Source organism: Bubalus kerabau, chromosome 11 (genome assembly GCF_029407905.1).
Source record: "Bubalus kerabau isolate K-KA32 ecotype Philippines breed swamp buffalo chromosome 11, PCC_UOA_SB_1v2, whole genome shotgun sequence".
In the NCBI taxonomy this organism is placed as follows: Eukaryota; Metazoa; Chordata; class Mammalia; order Artiodactyla; family Bovidae; genus Bubalus; species Bubalus kerabau.
In genome coordinates, this window is record NC_073634.1 from 9,655,124 (window position 1) to 9,673,427 (window position 18,304).

Below are 18,304 nucleotides of genomic sequence, written 5' to 3' on the forward strand. Positions count from 1 at the left end.
TGACTGAGCGCACATATCCTAAGCATCTCTGTTTGTGGGTGACTTAAGGAAACCACTCTTATCCTGAGAGGTGGCGCTGTTTGCTCCATACAAGGCCATCTGCCACGCACAGTGTAAAATTGTGGTCTTTCTGTGTCCTTGACATAGGAGTGAACTTGTTGGTGGGTACTGAGAGTGGCCTGATGCTGCTGGACAGAAGTGGCCAAGGGAAGGTGTATCCTCTGATCAACAGAAGGCGATTTCAGCAGATGGACGTCCTGGAAGGCTTGAACGTCTTGGTGACGATATCTGGTAAGTGTGGGTTTGGGAGAGCAGGCCACCAGCACTGCTTAAAAGTGCGGTGCTTCCCCACATGGAACTTGAGTGAGCTCGTTTTCCGAAGTGATAGCTCAAAAACAGAACCATAATGTGATAGGAAAGCATATTCAGACGGGACCCACTGTGTGTACTTGTGATGGGATGGGGCTCCTCTGAGCTGTCCTGGAGCCCGCTCCTGCGCTTCCTGCTCGACGTCTCCATCCCTCCCCACACCCCGCACGCCCGCCCGCCCCCTCCATCCCCATCTCACCGCCACCCCCCGCAGCCTGTCCTGGTCAGGGTGTGGGTTTGCGTCCACTTCTTCCTACAGGACTCTTTGATGCAAAAAGAACTGTTCTTTGCCATTGCCAGTAAAACCATGTTTGTTTGTTTTTTTTTTCCATGTCTGTCAGCACTTGCTCTAAGTTTCTTTTTAGGAGGAGCATTTTTCTTGGTATAAATTATATATGTTGATTGTAGAAAGTAAGAAATACTGCAGAAGAGCAAACAGGAGGAATAAATCGTAAAATCAGTTCATCCAAAGAAACTGTTAACTTCACTTTGACTTCCAGTCTTGTAAGCGTATACACACTCAAAATACATACTCGGGGGAGAGAAGGTCTCTATAAAAATAGTTATGCTACATATTGAGGGAAGACTGTGATACCCGTATACTGACGAGATGGTTTCCCCAGATGTGTGAATACACTGCTGTCCATACAGTTGGCGTCTACTCACACTTGGTAACCTCTGTCCTGAAGTTGAGGTGTATCCCTGCCATTCTTGTTTGTCCAAACCTGTAGGCTGTTTTCTGTATTCCTTCATGATAGCCATTCTGTGCAGCTACAGAATGTTTCTCTGCATGGATGGCACTAAAGTTTATTTACTTCTGTTGTAACTTCCATTTATTCCTTTTTCACCTCTCCTGTAAACATTTGCATAAGTATCTTTGTAACTCACTTAACCATTCAGCATTTGAATCCATGTTGCCTGGATCATAACGTCCTAATCTGCATTTTTGCTGGGGTTAAAGAGTATGCACAAGTGTAAGACCTGTCTCCTCATTACCCACAGTGATTTTGATTTAATCGTCGGCTAACTCAAACTTGCTGTATTTATTTATATGTAACAAATTTCTTGCAATAAGTTTTAGTTTTCAAATAGGTTTTTGGTTTTAAGTAAGATGTCTGTTGAAATGCAAAAATTTCACCATCCATCTTCTACTTAAATGAGGAACCAACCATTTAAGACTTGAGTGCTGATGGAAAATAGGTTTTTGAATTGGAGGAAAAATAAATCTACAGCTGAAAATGGTTGAAGCTTCATTTTGTGATCCAGCGAGCAAGGTGATTTGTGTGGATCAGTAATCAACTGATACCATTTTTTGGGACCACTTTTTTTGTGTTCTTTTTATAGCTTTCATTGGTTTTCAAAATCATAAAAGCAATAACACGACAATTGTAGGAAACTTCAGAAAAAAGGAAGCTTAGGAAAAAGAAAATAAAATGTAACCCCTATCTGAGAGAGATAGTTCTTGTTAACTTTTTAATATATTTCCTCCTCATTTCTATAAATGTATCTGACAGTATGGGAATAAAACACTGGACATAAAACAGTGTTGTCTTTGTTTCACTTAACGTATTGAGTATCTTCCCACGTTCAGAAATTCTTCAAAACTTAAGATAGTGTTGAAGAATAAGACATAATATAGAAAGTGCACAGATTATAAAGAATTACAGGTCCACGAAGAGTCACAGTCAGCCATCGTGTAGCCCCTGGCTCCTCCACCCGCCCACGGCGCTCCTGCATTGCCTCCATCGTCGGCCACCCCCCCACCCCCCCACACAGACACACACACACACACACACACACACACACACCCCCACCCACCCCCCGCCCCAAGGAAGCGCTGTCCTGACTTTGCACCTTAGTATATACTAGGTATGATTTGATGTCTGTTTTTTTGCCTTCATTGAACTGAACTCAAATAAATGGCAAAAATACTTCTTTTGTGTCTCACTTTTTTTTCTAGAGCAGTTTTATGTTTACAGAGAAAGTGATCAGAAAGCATAGACAGTCTTATATTGGCCCCCTCCAGTTTTCCCTCTTCTCTGACACTTGTTACAGTGGATGGACCAGTATTAATGCATTATTGTTAGCTGAAATCCACAGTTTAGGTTCTCTCTGTGTGTGTCCTCTGGGTTGAACACACGCATAATTTTATCTACCTTTACAGTGTCATACAGACGAGTTGCATCACCCTAAAAATCCTCTGTGCTCCAGCCCTTCCTCGAAGCCATGGCGACACCTGACCTTTTTTGCTCTCTGTTGCCTTTTCCAGAATGGCCTGGGTGGGCTCATGCAGTGTGTAGCCTTTTCAGACAACTGAGAGCAAGTACCTCTTTATGAATCAATGTGATGACTTCTTTTGTCTGTTCTGGGTGCTTGCTCAATACTTCTGCTAGGTTTGTTGTTGTGGTTCAGTCGCTAAGTCATGTCTGACTCCCTGCGACCCCATGGACTGCAGCACGCCGGGCTTCCCTCTCCTTCACTATCTCCTGGAGTTCCCTCAAAATGAAATTATTTAGCATTGCGTGCATGCTTGTCCATTGAGTTGGTGATGATATCTAACCATCTCATCCTCTGCTGCCCCCTTCTTTTGCCTTCAGTCTTTCCCAGCATCAGGGTCTTTTCTAGTGAGTGAACTCTTTGCATCAGGTGGCCAAAGTATTGGAGCTTCAGCATCAGTCCTTCCAGTGAATATTCAGGGTTGATTTCCTTTAGGGTTGACTGGTTTGATCTTCTTGCTTGCTAGGTTCTCTCTCTTCTAACTGACATATAGGAGTGCTTCACATGTTCTGGGTAGGAGTCTTCTGTTAGCTCTGTATTGTGTCCATTAGTTTATGGCTTGCCTTTTGCTGGACTGAAGTCCCCAAGTTGGGTGATCTGTGAAACCCTTTTGTGCTCTTAAATGGGAAACCGTAGTCACTCCAGAAGGTTTTAAGAATCAGATGACCTAATATCTTGAGTTGAGTTTGTAGTGAAACTGATACAAAACAATTCCCTTGCAGTGGGGGAAGGGGGTGGTATTTATTGTTTATTGCAGTTTATTTTGATTACTGTTGTTAACAAAGATACCTAATTTTGAATATGTGTGTAAATTACTGATTATTTGTTTTGCTAGGCAAAAAGGATAAGTTACGTGTCTACTATTTGTCCTGGTTAAGAAATAAAATACTTCACAACGACCCAGAGGTTGAGAAGAAGCAGGGCTGGACGACAGTGGGGGACCTGGAAGGCTGTGTGCATTATAAAGTTGGTAAGTCCGCCACGGCTGCAAGGGCTCTGCTTTTCAGAGGTTCAGTTTATCTTTTGTTTAAAGTTTATGTGTTTTTGAAGCTTTTAGTGAGAAACCTGTCTCTGATATTCCTAGCTCATTTGAAGCACCTTCTAATCCTGAGGTCCACAGGGCTCAGTTTGAATCATAATCAGGTTCACTTCAGCCGTCCCCGACCTCCATCACCTTGACCTTGGACAGTCCACATTCTTCTCTGTAAGATGGGGTTCAGAGGAACCTTGTTAAGGAAGCATTGCCTGAAGAGTGCCAGGCCCCTTGGATTCTTCCTTGGCCCTGCAAGCTGGTTCTCACTTGAAGCACTGTGGGTCCTTGGCAGTCACTGATGGAATGTTTGAGAGTTTGCCTAAAGAGTTTTGGCCTTTCGGTTTGAATAAAATGCGCTGTGCACAGCTACTGCGCTCACCACTGAGGAAGGAATCTTGCTGGCCGGGCAGCATTTTTTGGCAACATTTTTGTTCTTTTCTCTGCAACATTCATGCCCTGCTTCTCATAAGATTTCACAAGAACAAAACCAAAATACATTTTCTGTGTGTGTTGGGGGAAAAAAAAAATCAAAATACTGGCTCTAACATTGGAAATTAAGGAGGAACGATGGCGCTTAGCCCAATTACAGTTTTATGGGTGAGGTGGTGTGTTCTAATTGCATTTGAAAGGGAAAGTTGAGAAGATGAGCAACTGGTGTCTCTATATATTTAAGACTGAGGATGTGAGGGGCCTACTGGACATTGATTTCTGCTTGTGTGTTTTCTGTTCTTCTGGGTTTATGAAACGACATACTGTGGTCAGTGCTTCTGCTCTCGGGGATATTCCAGTCCTTGGTGGTGTCATCTTGTTGGTGTAATCTGTTCACAGCCCTCAGCTCACTGGTTGCTAATGAGTGTGAATGCCACCCCGATATTAGAGTGATTCTGAGTGATCCTGCAGGGCTCTAGCCCCTTGGTGTAGGTTTGGGGCTTAGGATTTTCTGTGTTGTGATCTGTAACATTTTTCCTTGTTGAGAGTGGTAGCTGGAATCATCTAAGGCTGAATGTAATGAACTGGCTCATAACAGCTGAAATGTCCCTGAACAGATGATCCCACAGGGGAGTGAGGGCAGATGCATTAGACTGAGCTGGACTTTTCCCCAGGACAGCATGTCCACCCTCACTCAGGCCCGTCGTTCATATAGGATGAATCACAAGCATTCATTTGTTACGTTTAGACTTCTGTTGTTCAGTTGCTCAGTCGTGTCCAGCATTTGCAGCACCATGGACTGCAGCTTGCCAGGCTTCCCTGTCCTTCACCAGCTCCCGGAATTTGCTCAGACTCATGTCCATTGTGTTGGTGATGCCATCCAACCTCTGCTGCCGCCTTCTCCTGCCTTCCATCTTGCACAGCATGTGTCTTTTCCAATGAGTCGGCTCTTCGCATCAGGTGGTCAAAGTAGTATTCAGTTGACCCAGACGTGTGCTGTGTAGTATGGTTACCATCAAGAACAGGGAAGGTGGGAATGGGTATATACATTTATTTGTAAATTAATTAACGTGAAGTAAACTTTAAAGTTTCGATCCTCAGTGACACTAGTACATTCCAAGAGTCCAATAGCCCCATGTAACATAAAACCTTTCCACCGTCACGGAAAACTCGATCCCATCAGCCCTGGATGGCCTCTTAGAATCGTTTGTATCATCATAGTCCTGTGCTTCATTTGAATAGTGACAACACCTGGAATTTAACAAGGAGAGTTATCAAGACAACAAGCTGAGTCTCACGGTCAAAGTCAGGATCAAGTAGTGCTGTGGTTTAGAGTGGCTGTGCAGACACTGGGGTCTACACCAGCCAATAAGTCAGATGTGGCCAGGGCCATCTGGGTATCTGCTTTTAGCAGACATGCTGGCTGTTAGAGAACTGAGACCGCTGTGTAAAGAAGGCCTTCATATATAAATATAAAGTTACAGAGAGATTTTCTTTACTTTTGGTACAGGATGTAGAATCCTATGTAGAATCCTACCAATTACTACTATCTCTATAGCTGGAAGTGCTGTAAAGTGATACTTGGTCTTATACACAGAAACAGATAGAATTCAAATTCAGTTGATGAGTATTTTGTCATAGTTTTTCCATCTGTAAGCTCCACGTGGGACTCGGGAAAGCCCACGTGGAAGATTTGACCTCTTGCTGATATTCAGGAGCCTCTTGGCTGGTAAATCACATCATTATCCTTTGGAATTAATGCTGAGTCCTGTGGACAACAGGGTGGAAAGGTCGACACTGTCCTTGATTATTAAATACTAAGAACGGTAGGAGCAGCATTGAAATTGCTTATTGATAGTAATCAGGGTATGGAGTGGAGTCCAGCACAACATTGAGGAAGATGGGGACAGCCTGAATGTATATTCAGGCATCTGGAAAGGGAACCAATGGCTGGCCTGCCAGCATTGTTCTCTCACTGGTTTGGATGGATCAACAGGGAAGGGCATGTTTGCAGAGTTTTCAGAAGGCCGCAGAAGGGACTGAGAGGTTCACCATGATACTGACCTGTGTTCTTCTTACTGTTTCAGTAAAATATGAAAGGATCAAATTTCTGGTCATTGCTTTGAAGAACTCTGTGGAAGTCTACGCGTGGGCACCCAAGCCATATCACAAATTCATGGCCTTTAAGGTAATAACGACAAGTGTGCTTAAAAATAGTATCAGCCATGCACACTGTGACCAAGAGCCAGGGAATAAATCGGCTGATCATTTATTTAAAACTGCGTTGTTAGAAGGGGGACAACAAGCCAAGGAATCAAAATTGAAATATATGTGTATGTCTGTGATACCGTGGGCTTCCCTGGTAGCTCAGCTGGGAAAGAATCCTCCTACAGTGCAGGAGACCCCGATTCAATTCCTGGGTTGGGAAGATCCCCTGGAGAAGGGAACTGCTACCCACTCCACTATTCTGGCCTGAAGCATTCCATGGACTATATATACAGTCCATTGGGTCACAAAGAGTTGGACACGACTGAGTGACTTTCACTTTCAATTTTTTATCAGCAGTAGGCAGCTTCCAGGTACATCTGTTCAACAGAGGACTAATTAAGAGCGAAGTTACAGAAATTTTTAATGACTTAATGACAGAAATTTTTAATGACTTAGTGATATATATTATACATTAAATAGAATAAGTATTAAAAATATGTATAGTATACTATTTTTTGTTTCAAGAAAAATACTGTAGAAAAATACTGGCAGTTATTTTGTGGGTGTTTTTAATATGTTTTTGTAATTCTAGACTGCACTAGATACAAATTTTATAAACTTTTTAGTTAAAAATAATATTACTATGACACTAGATATTATAAATCACTTAATAAACATTTCTGATATTAGACACAAAACTTTAAGTATCACCCCTTGGCCTATTTTAGTGCAAGGTGAGAAATTAAGAGTTTTTTTTTTTTAATGATTGTTTACTTATTTTTTAAAATAGTTTTGACATATTAAGGGTAGGCCTCCATTATCTGGAAAATTGACATATTTAGATAGCTTATTTGATTCTCCAGTAAAGCAAGATAAGTGGGATTATCATATTTGCTTTAAAATAAAGCCACATATTATTGACTAAAAGCAACTGATTGTAAAGTTACAATTATCTTTTGAGATCTGATCTTAATCACCTTCATGGACCAAGTACTGTACTCATTATTTTATAAATAAGTAGCTTATTTGGATCTGTCTCATGAGCTCTAGGTATTGACGTTACCGGCCACCCCGGCTGTTACAGTACATGGTAGCCGCTCATTACCACTATTAAACGAGTTGGAGAGTTAAAGTGGAAATCTGTGTAGCTCTGTAGAGACTGATGACCACACTGATAAAAGTCTCCATGTGTGTTTCTTGCACCGCCCCTCTCTTTCCATCGTCTGCATTAGAGTAGTTGCTGCTAACTGATAAAAGCAAAATAAAGACTCACCGTATTTTTGCTTATGGTTTTTGCCAGGGTGGTTCAGTCAATGAGTAACTGAGTGCCTGGGTCTGGCTTCTCCAGTTGGAACCGTCAGACATAAGTTCTGCTCATCTCACTGCTGCTTCTCGCCTGCTTCTTTGCAGTCGTTTGGCGAGCTGGTGCACAAGCCGTTGCTGGTGGATCTCACTGTTGAGGAAGGCCAGAGGCTGAAAGTGATCTATGGATCCTGTGCTGGATTCCATGCTGTTGATGTGGACTCGGGATCGGTCTATGACATTTACCTACCAACACACGTAAGAAAGAACCCACACTCTATGGTTGGTTGACTGGCTTCATTTTGTTTTGACTTTTCTCCTTGCTCTGCTCAGTGCACTAACACGGGCAGGGGCTCCTCGCTTCCCCTTTGCAGTGGGGGTGAGTATTTCAGTGACGTACCCTCTTCAGTAGCTCTCTGCTCCTGTCTCTGAAGCCCTCCCGAGACCCGCCTAGCCCTGCTTTCACTAACCCGGGATGGGAGGGGGCAGCTGCTGGCAGGTCAGGACAGCCACGGGGTGGGACTGGTTAGAGGAATGTAATGTATTAAATGGAGCCCATAGTCCAAATATATTCCAGGGGCGTCAGGAGATGTGAATGAGTAGTATAGAGGGTGTATCAGAGGTAGACTTTGAGATACATCTGACACCACGTGGGTTCTCCACAGTGTTGCCCAGTTGCTGTGTTTATCACCAGGAAGCTCAGCCAGTGCCCTTGCACAAGACACTCGTATTCAGCCCGTGTGCAGGAATAGAGGTGGCCACCGACGTTCTTCTCTGGGCTTTTTCCCCTTCTCCAGATCCAATGCAGCATCAAACCCCACGCGATCATCATCCTCCCCAACACAGACGGCATGGAGCTCCTGGTGTGCTATGAAGATGAAGGGGTTTACGTAAACACGTATGGGAGGATCACCAAGGACGTGGTTCTGCAGTGGGGAGAGATGCCGACGTCTGTAGGTACGTATCCCTGAGCGGAAGCGGTCGTGTTTGTTAAAGTAGGGCCTTTCTTGAGGATGTGTATGTTTCAGATACTGGTGTTACATGGTGTTCAGACCGTTTGACCATTTAACAGAGTGGTTGGCAGTAGGTGTTGGGAAAGGTGGATTGTACACTGTGATGCATCATAGTCTTATGTTAGGACAAACTCTTAATAGTTTTTGTTTTTTTTAATCAATTCATTTATTTTGTTATTTAGTCGCTAAGTTATGTCCAGCTGTTGGTGGCCACATGGACTGCAGCACGCCAGGCTTCCCTGTCCTTTACGATCTCCTGGAGCTTGCTCAAACTCATGTCCATTGAGTCAGTGATGCCATCCAACCATCTCATCCTCTGTTGCCTTCCTTCTCCTCCAGCCCTCAATCTTTCCCAGCATCAGGGTCTTTCCTAACGAGTTGGCTCTTCCCATTTTTTTTTTTTTTTTTTTTTTGGCTGTGCTGGGTCTTTGTTGCTGCAGGGGTTTTTCTCTAGTTGTGGCGAGTAGGAGCTACTCTTTACTTGTGGTGTGCAGGCTTCTCATCGTGCTGGCTTCTCTAGTTGTGGCTTGCAGGCTTAGCTGCTCCACGGCATGTGGGATCTTCCCAGATCAGGGATCGAACCCATGTCTCCTGCATTGGCAGGCAGAGGCTTTACCACTGAGCCACCAGAGAAGCCCCAAGTAATCATTTCTTAAAGCTCTGTCTCCACAGTCCTCCATTTAATCCAAGGCAGCCAGGGACAGTAAGACAGGTATAGTTGTGAGTAATGGGTGGAAGGCGAGGGGAACAGGAAGGTGAGTGATGCTGTGGCGGTCTCATGGCCCACCGCAGTCCACACACAGCCTCTGACCTTCTCTGTGCATGTCCTAAAGACTGACGTCTGGAACCCTGTTGGCTCCAAGTTTATTTCCCCAAACTACTTTGGTTTTATAGCAGCCAAGTCTCTGGCTCAGTCCACTTGCCTTTTCTTCTCCCTGGTAATTGGTGTGAGGAAAATATAAGCCAAACTATGGACAGGGACTGGGGGTAATGCTCCCGCATGTCCTGCTCGGAGGCATCAACAGACTCAGCTGATAATTGAAAACATCACCATCCAGGATGACCCCCAAGGTTGCACGTGTAGAGTCCCTTACATCAGTGGTCCCCATCCTTCTTGGCACCAGGGGCCCGTTTTGTGGAAGCCATAGGAGAGGAGGGAGGGTTTGGGGATGAGTCAAGCTCATTATGTTTATTGTGTACTTTATTTCTGTTGTTAGATCAGCTCCACCTCAGATCATCAGCCATTAGATTCCGGAGGCTGGGGACCCCTGTCTTGCAAAAACCTCCAAATGCCAGCTGTTTAGAGGGGTGGTGTGTGTGTGTGTGTGTGTGTGTTTGTGTGTGTGAAACCTGAGCAGCTTCTTTCCATGGCTGTTCCTCATCTTTAACAATATGTGTTTTCCTCTCTCAAAAAGCATATATTCGATCCAATCAGACGATGGGCTGGGGAGAAAAGGCCATAGAGATCCGATCTGTGGAAACTGGCCACTTGGATGGCGTGTTTATGCACAAAAGGGCTCAAAGGCTGAAGTTCTTGTGTGAACGCAATGACAAGGTAACAGTCTCCTTAGGGATTCTTTTTAGATGTTATTTTTCAGCAGTGGTTTATTTTCCATGGAGTTCGGTGAAGCCTTTCCTTGGCATTTTGATAGATTTCTGAGATAACTTTGTCAAGGAACTTTTCAGTAGTGACTTTTTAGACCCATTAATGGAGGTCAGGATATATTTTATTTTGTTTTTGTTGAGGGGGTGGACATGTTTATCTCTGCAGAAATCATTCTGTGTTGGGTTTTTGTTGTCTTTTGAGGGGTTTTTTTTTTCCATTAGGTGGCCTGTCCGGGCTGTGTTTAGTTTAGGGATAGAAAAGGTTAAAGCTCCCAGTTTAGATGGATGGAGTTTTGTTGTGATTAGAAAGAACCCTCATGCACATTTAAGTAACAGGGGAAATTTTCCTTCCCCTGATGTATGTTTGAAATACACCACTTGTTAGTCTGTCTTTCGAGTATTGGCGTAACTGCATTGTTTTCCTGGCATAAGTGCCTAAGAGGAGAAATTATTTTATGCAAAAGCTGGAGTGCTGCCTACAGGTGAGACCTGTGAGACCCCAGAGCATCAAAGCCCAAGTTAAAACTTTTGCTTTCCAAACTGGCCACATCGTTTTCTTCTCTAGGACTCCCTTCCTCCCCAAACCAGCCTTGGAGTGGAGCAGACAGCTGGCCAAGGGTGTTGACCCCTATGGCCTTTTCTAAGCTTAGATTTCCCTCTCTTCTGTCACTTGGATGAAAACATGACTACCTGAGGCAGCCCACTACAGCCTTAGAAACACTGCCACCTCTTGCTTCACACTGAGATGCATTAGGCCTCCAGTCAGCAGCCTCAGGCTGGCGTCTCAGATGGAGAGAGCTGCCGTCTCCCTTTGGCAGGCAGGCCTCCCGCCCAACCAGGTGCTCCCCTCCATCCACAGCCCCCGGGCCACTTCCTCTGCAGTGCAGTCCTCTGGCTCATTCGCCGGTGCACTTGACCTACATAATATCTCCCAAATCTTTTACCTTGGAAATCCACGCAACCTCAGAGCTAACCGAGGATTTTACCAGCTTTGGGGTTTACATTTTCCTAAGTATGTTCAGTGGAACCATAACCACGGTATTCTTTGAACTTCAGGCATTTAAATTTTTTTTTTAATCATTCATGATGTCACACCCGTCACGGTTTATTAATAAAAGGCACAAAACTAAATTATTTATTTTTTGGACAGTAGAGTCCTATGAAATAACCAAGACATTCAGTTTCATTTTTTAAAAGAGAAAAACAAGGCGCTGAGCCGCCTCCCCACTGATCACTGAGTTTGCCAAACACGTTGATCTTTCGGAAGGTGTTAAGGGTGGAGGTGAGCACAGATGGTCCAGTTTGGGGAACATCCCCTTGTTTCCTCTGTGTTCTCACAATAGGGCATGGGGTGCACAGAGTCACCCCTTGGCTAAGGAGTCTTCCTAAGTTAAGAAAATGTTAGTCGCTCAGCCTCCTCCAGCTCTGTGTGACTCCCTCCCTGGGCTGTAGGCCCACCAGGCTCCTGTGTCCATGAAATTCTCCAGGCAAGAATACTGGAGTGGGTTGCCATTCCTACTCCAGGGAATCTTCCTGACCCCGGTCTCCCTGCATTGCTGGCAGATGCTTTACTGTCTGAGCCATCAGAGAAGCCCTCCTAGTGGAAATGAAAACTGGCTCCTTGCTGATGAATGGACATCACCCCAGATTTCTTTTGGGAGGGGGCCTCTGGGCTTTCGGGGTCCCCCTCACCCTTCTCCCCGCTCTCCCCCTGCAGGTGTTCTTTGCCTCGGTCCGGTCTGGGGGCAGCAGCCAGGTTTACTTCATGACTCTCGGCAGGACCTCTCTTCTGAGCTGGTAGGAGTGGCGGGCTAGGCTGCGGCCCCGGAGGTGTCGACCATGAGAACCCGGAGATCCTGGCAACTGGAGTGTGGAGCTGCCCGGGCCGCGTGGGCAGGGGTCTCCTCCCTGCCCCCACCCGCTCTTACCAGTCATCCCCATTCTCTTCTTGTCCTGTTCGAAATAAATCGAGGCTGCATCGCAGCTGGTGCTGTTGAGACTGCCATCAGGTGCTATCCGTGCTGGGATGGAGCGGCGGGCAGAACGCATGCGCATTCCCTCCAGCTCCAGCGTTCCTTGTCTGCGGCTCCATGCTGGGGCGTCTGCGGGTGGAGACCAGACGCTGGTGGGGGGGGGGTTGGCAGGTGTAAACGTGCGCTCGGAGGAGCAGGTCGCTGAAGCCAAGAGCAGATTTAATATAGTAACATTAACAACGTATTTAATTGACATTTCTTTTTTTTTTTTTTTGTAATGTGACCATATGTGGACAAAGAAGAAGGTGCAGGTTTAAGAAGTTAATATTTATAAAATGTGAAAGACACAGTTACTAGGATAACTTTTTTGTGGGTGGGGCTTGGGAGGCGGGCGGGTGGGTTTAGCGACCCATTTGGTTTCTTGGGAATTTTTTTTTTTTTGGCCAAGAACTCAAGTCGTTTTTCTGTGTACCAAGTTTTGCCTAAAATCACGTGCAGATGATTCTTTTAAAAAAAAGGAAAAAGAAAGGGTGTGCATTTGTATCCTGCCCAGAACCTTGTTGTGTGACAGTATTAGCGCTGCCTCGGTCAAAGGTTTAATTTTTGTTTAAACCTGGAAGTGCAACAGCAGTTTCACCACGATCGGCACTTGCAGAGGGGAAAAAAATCTTTTTCAACCACGTGTTTATTTTTTCGCCTACCTCATTGTTTTTAATGCATTAAGAGGTGGTTTAGTTTCTATGTCTTTGGAGAAAAACATTAATGTTTAACCTTAATACCAAAATGATCCAATTGAAGTTTGACTGTTATTTTGTCACGTCTCAGTAGGCACAAGAGAAATTGTCCCCGAAGGTGGGAAACAGCCACGAGGCTTGTCCGCTGATGGGCACGTCTGCTTTCTGAGCTGAGAAAGCAGATCACGTCGTTTTCCACCAGATTCATCAGGGGTGGTGGTGGATGGATAGACGGCCATTGCCCACAGCACGCGGGGCCTCGCTGTTCGCAGCTCGGAGTTTGCAGACAGGTGGTCATATGGGGGACAACCCCACGGACTGTCAACAGTGTTGCCGGAACCTTTCCTTGGGGCCGGGGGTGTTTCCCTTTTTCTAAAAATGCAATGCACTAAAACTATTTTAAGAATGTAGTTAATACTGCTCATTCATAAGATAGCATCTTCCTGCGTTTCAGGTGTGATATCAGAGCCCTGGCTTCTCGAGTGCTCTCCCTTGCTCACTCTCTCTGCCCGCTCTCTCTGTTTTTTAAACCAGTTTTACTTTATGAATATGTTCATGACATTTGTAATAAATGTCTTGGGTAATAATTGGTTTCATGGCTTCTGGTCACTGGCTTCCTCTGAGCATGTTGGTTATATTGATTACTTGTTAAAGGGTGGCTCAGCCGTCGGCCTGTCCTCTGGCAGAGTTCTGATGGGAATCTCACTCACCAAACAAAAGCTCGGTGTGGCCTAGGCTTATTCCTCCTCCGTGGTGAATTTGCTTTTATGACATCAAAGCGGAGGTTTTCCACCTTGAGAAATTAACAATCACTTGCACCTGTTTGCTGAGTCTGCCCCCACCCCCCACCCCCAAAGCCGCATCCCGTTTGGCATCTGCCTTGACCTGTTGTTCTCTTCCTCCTGGGTCAGCATTTTTTCCAGAGGCTCCCCCTTTGAATTTCAAAAATGTAGTGAAGAGTACACAGGCTCACAAATGCAGAAACAACAGCTGGTCACGTACACCCACCACAGCAGCACCCGCTGAGAAAGCCTGTCTCCATGTTGGAAGGATTCAGGCTGAGGAAACAGGCTTTCCATGCGTGTTGATTTCAGTGTAGTGCTGGCGTCTAAGGCAGAAAGAACCAGTTCTGTTCCGGTCATTTGTACTTAAAGGAGAGAAGATCTGGGCACTAATCCCGCCCTTGGCAGGAGTTCTGAGACTGGCCAGACCAATCACTGCGGGGCTGCAGTCCTTGCCACATCACTGCTGGTGATTCCCTTCTCGGATTGGCTTTTGACGGGAGACGAAATGTGCCCCAGCATGCGCCAGGAGGAGAACGGACTGCATAGTGGGGTCAGTTGTAGCCCCTCCCATGACTTCAGCGAAAGGCCAAGTTGGGCAGGTGTCTTTCAGAAAACTACTGAACTTCTGATACCAACATGAAAGATATAAAAAGGTTGAGGATGATGGGCTCCGAGTTCAGGTCAGCGTGGGCCTGTCCTACCTGGGCAGCAACTGGTGGTGTGGGAGTGAACGTGATTGAATCCGTCACTGGGCTTGGCTGACCGAGGTCAACCAGCCACTGGTCCCCTGGTCGGGTGCCTGTGGTCTCCTTCCTTGTCTGGGGTGTCCCTTCCTCCTTGGCCTTCCCGCCGTGCAGACCAGCTTAGGTTGCTACAGCTTCAAGCAGACGCCGGGTTAGCTTTCTCCGTGGAAGATGGCAGGCTCTCTCCATTTCATTGCTAACAGGGTAGTGACTTCACTCAAGTGCCAAGATGGCAAAATTAGCAGGAGAATTTAGTCTTGTGCCGATACCACTAAATATGGAACCTAGAAAACCATGACAGCTCTTCCAAACAAAATACCAGTATGGCTCTAGGTTTAGTTGAAGCTTTAATAAGTGATACTTTTCTGTATTTAAAACGGAGTCTCTATATCGAGTGCAGTTTTTTGGTTTTTTTTTTTTTTTTTTTACTTTTTCTCATGCACATGTTGTGTTGAAGAAAATGTTTACAAAAAATAGTTTTGTTACACTAATGGGCATCACATATTTATGGTCTATTTTTAAGTGATTTTTTATGGGTTATTTAGGCTTTTGTTTTAGTTGTAGTCCACTTAAATGATGGTTCATAATCCCTAATTTTGCCAATTATAAATTTGCTAAACGGTAATGCAAATGACAAGCTGCATTAAGTTTACTAATCAGAACTGCGAAGCAGACTGGTGGCAAGTACACAGCCTTCTTTTTTCAGTGCTAACTTGTCTTCTGTGTATTATGAAAATGACTGTTGTCCCTCTTCTCCCCTTTTTTTTGTCCTTAAATAAAGTAAAAGTGACACCTGTTTCATGTGGCATGAGTTTCAAATATATTCTGTTCCTGCAGAATGTTCACTTTGTATAAGGATCCTCCTTCCCCGGTGCCACCCCAAGGCCTGAGTGAGCAGCTCCCAGATTTTGCCACCTCCCTGAAAGGGGTGGCCCAGGGGATTCCCAGGCACAAGTTACAAAAGTGGCAAACATTTGTTCAGAGATCTTACAATGAGGGACTTCTCTAGGGGTCCAGTAGTTAAGAATCCACCTCCCTTGAAGGGGACATGGGTTCGATTCCTGGTCCAGGAAGATTCCACTTGCTGTGAGGTGACTAAGCCCCTGTGCCTCAACTGCAGAGCTGGAGCAACCCACTCAAAGGAAGCGCTTGTGCCGCAAGGGCGGCTGCGAACCCACACAGCTAAATAAATAAATACTTTATTTAAAATCTTAAAATGAAGTGGATAGTGAGCTCTTGATGGCCATGTTCCTGAAACCAAAAGCAAAAGTAAAGCTTCTTAGGAAGAAACCGGCTTGTTTTTCCAAGCCTGAATTGAATCAAGAAGTAAAGTACATGCTGTCTGTTCTGTACTAATTGGACGTTGGAAGGAACTCTTTCTCAAATTGGTGCATAAACAAGAACCTAAGCCTGATCATTGGAGCTCCTCCAGTGCAAAGTCATCATGGCCCTGCCGTGGATGTGTTCTGTCAACACCCATACACCCCCGGCCCACAGCTTGGCAGGAACATTCCACATTGGGTACATCCCAGGTCAGCTGTGGGTGTCAGCACTTTGCCGGAGCCCCCGAGTTGGGAAGGAGTAGCCATGCAACTTCATCATCAATTACACGTGTTGGTCAACTAGCTCCTCTCTGCTTCATGCTAGAAACACGTTCCTGCTCTAAGGTGAAAATAAACTTAGGAATACCTAGGCCACCAAATGAATGAGTTACCTTCCTCCTCATCTGTTGCAGCTGGTGTGGGGGACGGGGAATAAACCTCTGGTGCTCTGTTGTTCCAGTTTCCCTCTATTGGTGGGGGTTTCACAGGAGGTCCAGTGGGTCAAGTCATCCCCGCTAAGGATGAATTGGTGTCACTGCTGCTCTCTGCCATCTAGACTTAGACAATGCCCATGCTTCGCTTTATCAGAAGTAGTTGCTGCGTTTTGCAAAGTAAAATTGCTAAGGAATTAAGCCATTTTCTCAGGAGGGAAGTAATAGGTGTTCAGGTCGGAGATGCTCACATCTGGTCCGCCCCGCCCTTCGCTGAGATGCTCATATCGTGTGGGATGTGCGTTTCAGAAGCTGCCTGGCACTCCTCCACCTCTGCTTCTGTCTGACCTCACTTCCTTGTGCTCGTAGTTCACCTCACCTCTCTCTGATTCCCTGATGATGGCCCGATGTTACCTTGTTCGTTCTGTTTGTATCTGTATACAGACCCAGCATATGACAGTATTCTGGCAAATCCCATGGACAGAGGAGCCGGGGGTGGGGCTGCAGTCCATGGGGTCGCAAAGAGTCGGATGTGACTGAGTCACCCAGCATGCATTTGAGCTGTGATTGGTTTTCACTGGTTTGCTACTCTAATTTCCTTCTTGTTCGCTTTAGTAGCTTGAAATGAAACCTCTGATGTTCATCTGAAGAGGAAGCCAGGCCCCTGTGCAGCATGGGGCTTGTAAGAAAGCGCCCTGGGGCAGCTAGGCCCCAGGAGGGCTGCGAGCCCTGCCTACTCTAGGCACGGACCACCCAGTCCTGGAGCAGACCACCAGCCCCATCGGCTGCAACTTGGCTTCTTGTGAAGACACTGGGACCTCAATGCCTAGGTCTTATCTCCTAGTTTCCTTGGTTACAGGAAATTTGAATTCGATGGTCCAGCGCAAGATTATTGTTTTTATTATGGTCTGAATTATACAGTTCTGGCAGCTTCTCCCCTCAGAAGTCCTGCTGCAGAGAGATGACGTGGATGGAGCATCAGCCAAGCAGCGCTGCTAGTTCCTTACGTGGAAACCAGTATTAAACAGCTTTTCTACAATAAACTATATTAAATACTGCCTTTGATTATTTTATTGACAATTTTATTGAGGTGATCCATACCACACAATTCACCATTTAAAACATGCATGTAACTCAGTGGCCTTTAGTCCTTCAGAGTTGCGTATACATCCCCACAGTCCCATCTTTAAACGTGGTTATCACCCCAAGAAGGCAGCCTGTACCCCTCTGCCGCCATCCCTTGGTCTGCCCCGCTCCCATGCCCCTGAATGCCATGCAGTCTGTCCTCCACCCTCGTGATGCGGGCGCGTCTCTTGGACATCACTCGTTTGTCACTGGCTCCTTCAGCTTAGGACGTCTGGAGGTGCACCCTGTTGGAGCACGTGCGTTGTTTCTTTCTCTGTGTCTGTCTGCCTTTGTTTTGGCATCCTCTGTTCATCATAGTTGCTATTGCTGCCTTCTTTCAGCCTTAGGATCCAGGGACCACCGCACTGAGAGCAGAGAGATTCATTTACTTTTTTTTTTTTTTTCCACACCAAGACTGAAATTGTGGATTTCACCCAGCACACCTCAGTTCCGAGCCACTTCCTAAGTTCTCCATTCCACCTTTGTGTCCAGACTCTGATTCCTGCCACTGTGCGATTCACACAAGCACGCAGCCTGTGCAGAAGTTGAGAAACACGGGAATAACTGCAGCATTGTGCATCACGGCACGTTCGTGTATGGCCCGGTGACTAACAAGAGCGAACTGTTCCATTCCTCTTGACTCCCCCTGTCCTGTGGCTGGAATGCAGGGTGGGGTAGGTAACTGTCGCTAAGAGTTCAGGTTGTAATCTCCCTTTTGTTGAAGTACAACCCTCTTGTTAAACTCCTGATGCTTTGGTGGGCTTCCCAGGTGGCTCAGTGGTAAACAAATCACCTGCCAATACAGGAGACGCAGGAGATCCCTGTGTGTGTTCAATTCCTGGGTTGGGAAGATCCCCAGGAGGAGGAAATGGCAACCTGCTCCAGTATCCTTGCCTGGGAAATCCTATGGACAGAGGAGTCCATGGGGTGGCCAAGAGTCGGACACGACAACAAA

General features: G+C 45.8%; 1 protein-coding gene across 34 annotated transcripts in view; it reads left to right on the forward strand.

The window, feature by feature from the left end:
* MAP4K4 (mitogen-activated protein kinase kinase kinase kinase 4) overlaps positions 1 to 15,268 on the forward strand; it is a 151,651-nt gene extending 136,383 nt beyond the window's left edge. For all 34 annotated transcript variants that reach the window (XM_055539463.1, XM_055539466.1, XM_055539475.1 and 31 more), the window contains 7 exons: positions 148 to 291; positions 3,482 to 3,616; positions 6,196 to 6,296; positions 7,727 to 7,876; positions 8,416 to 8,575; positions 10,047 to 10,186; positions 11,954 to 15,268. In XM_055539463.1, the coding sequence (XP_055395438.1) occupies positions 148 to 291; positions 3,482 to 3,616; positions 6,196 to 6,296; positions 7,727 to 7,876; positions 8,416 to 8,575; positions 10,047 to 10,186; positions 11,954 to 12,037 (914 nt within the window). In that variant the 3' untranslated portion in view covers positions 12,038 to 15,268. The remainder of the gene's footprint in view (positions 1 to 147; positions 292 to 3,481; positions 3,617 to 6,195; positions 6,297 to 7,726; positions 7,877 to 8,415; positions 8,576 to 10,046; positions 10,187 to 11,953) is intronic.
* The last annotated feature ends 3,036 nt before the right edge of the window (positions 15,269 to 18,304 follow it).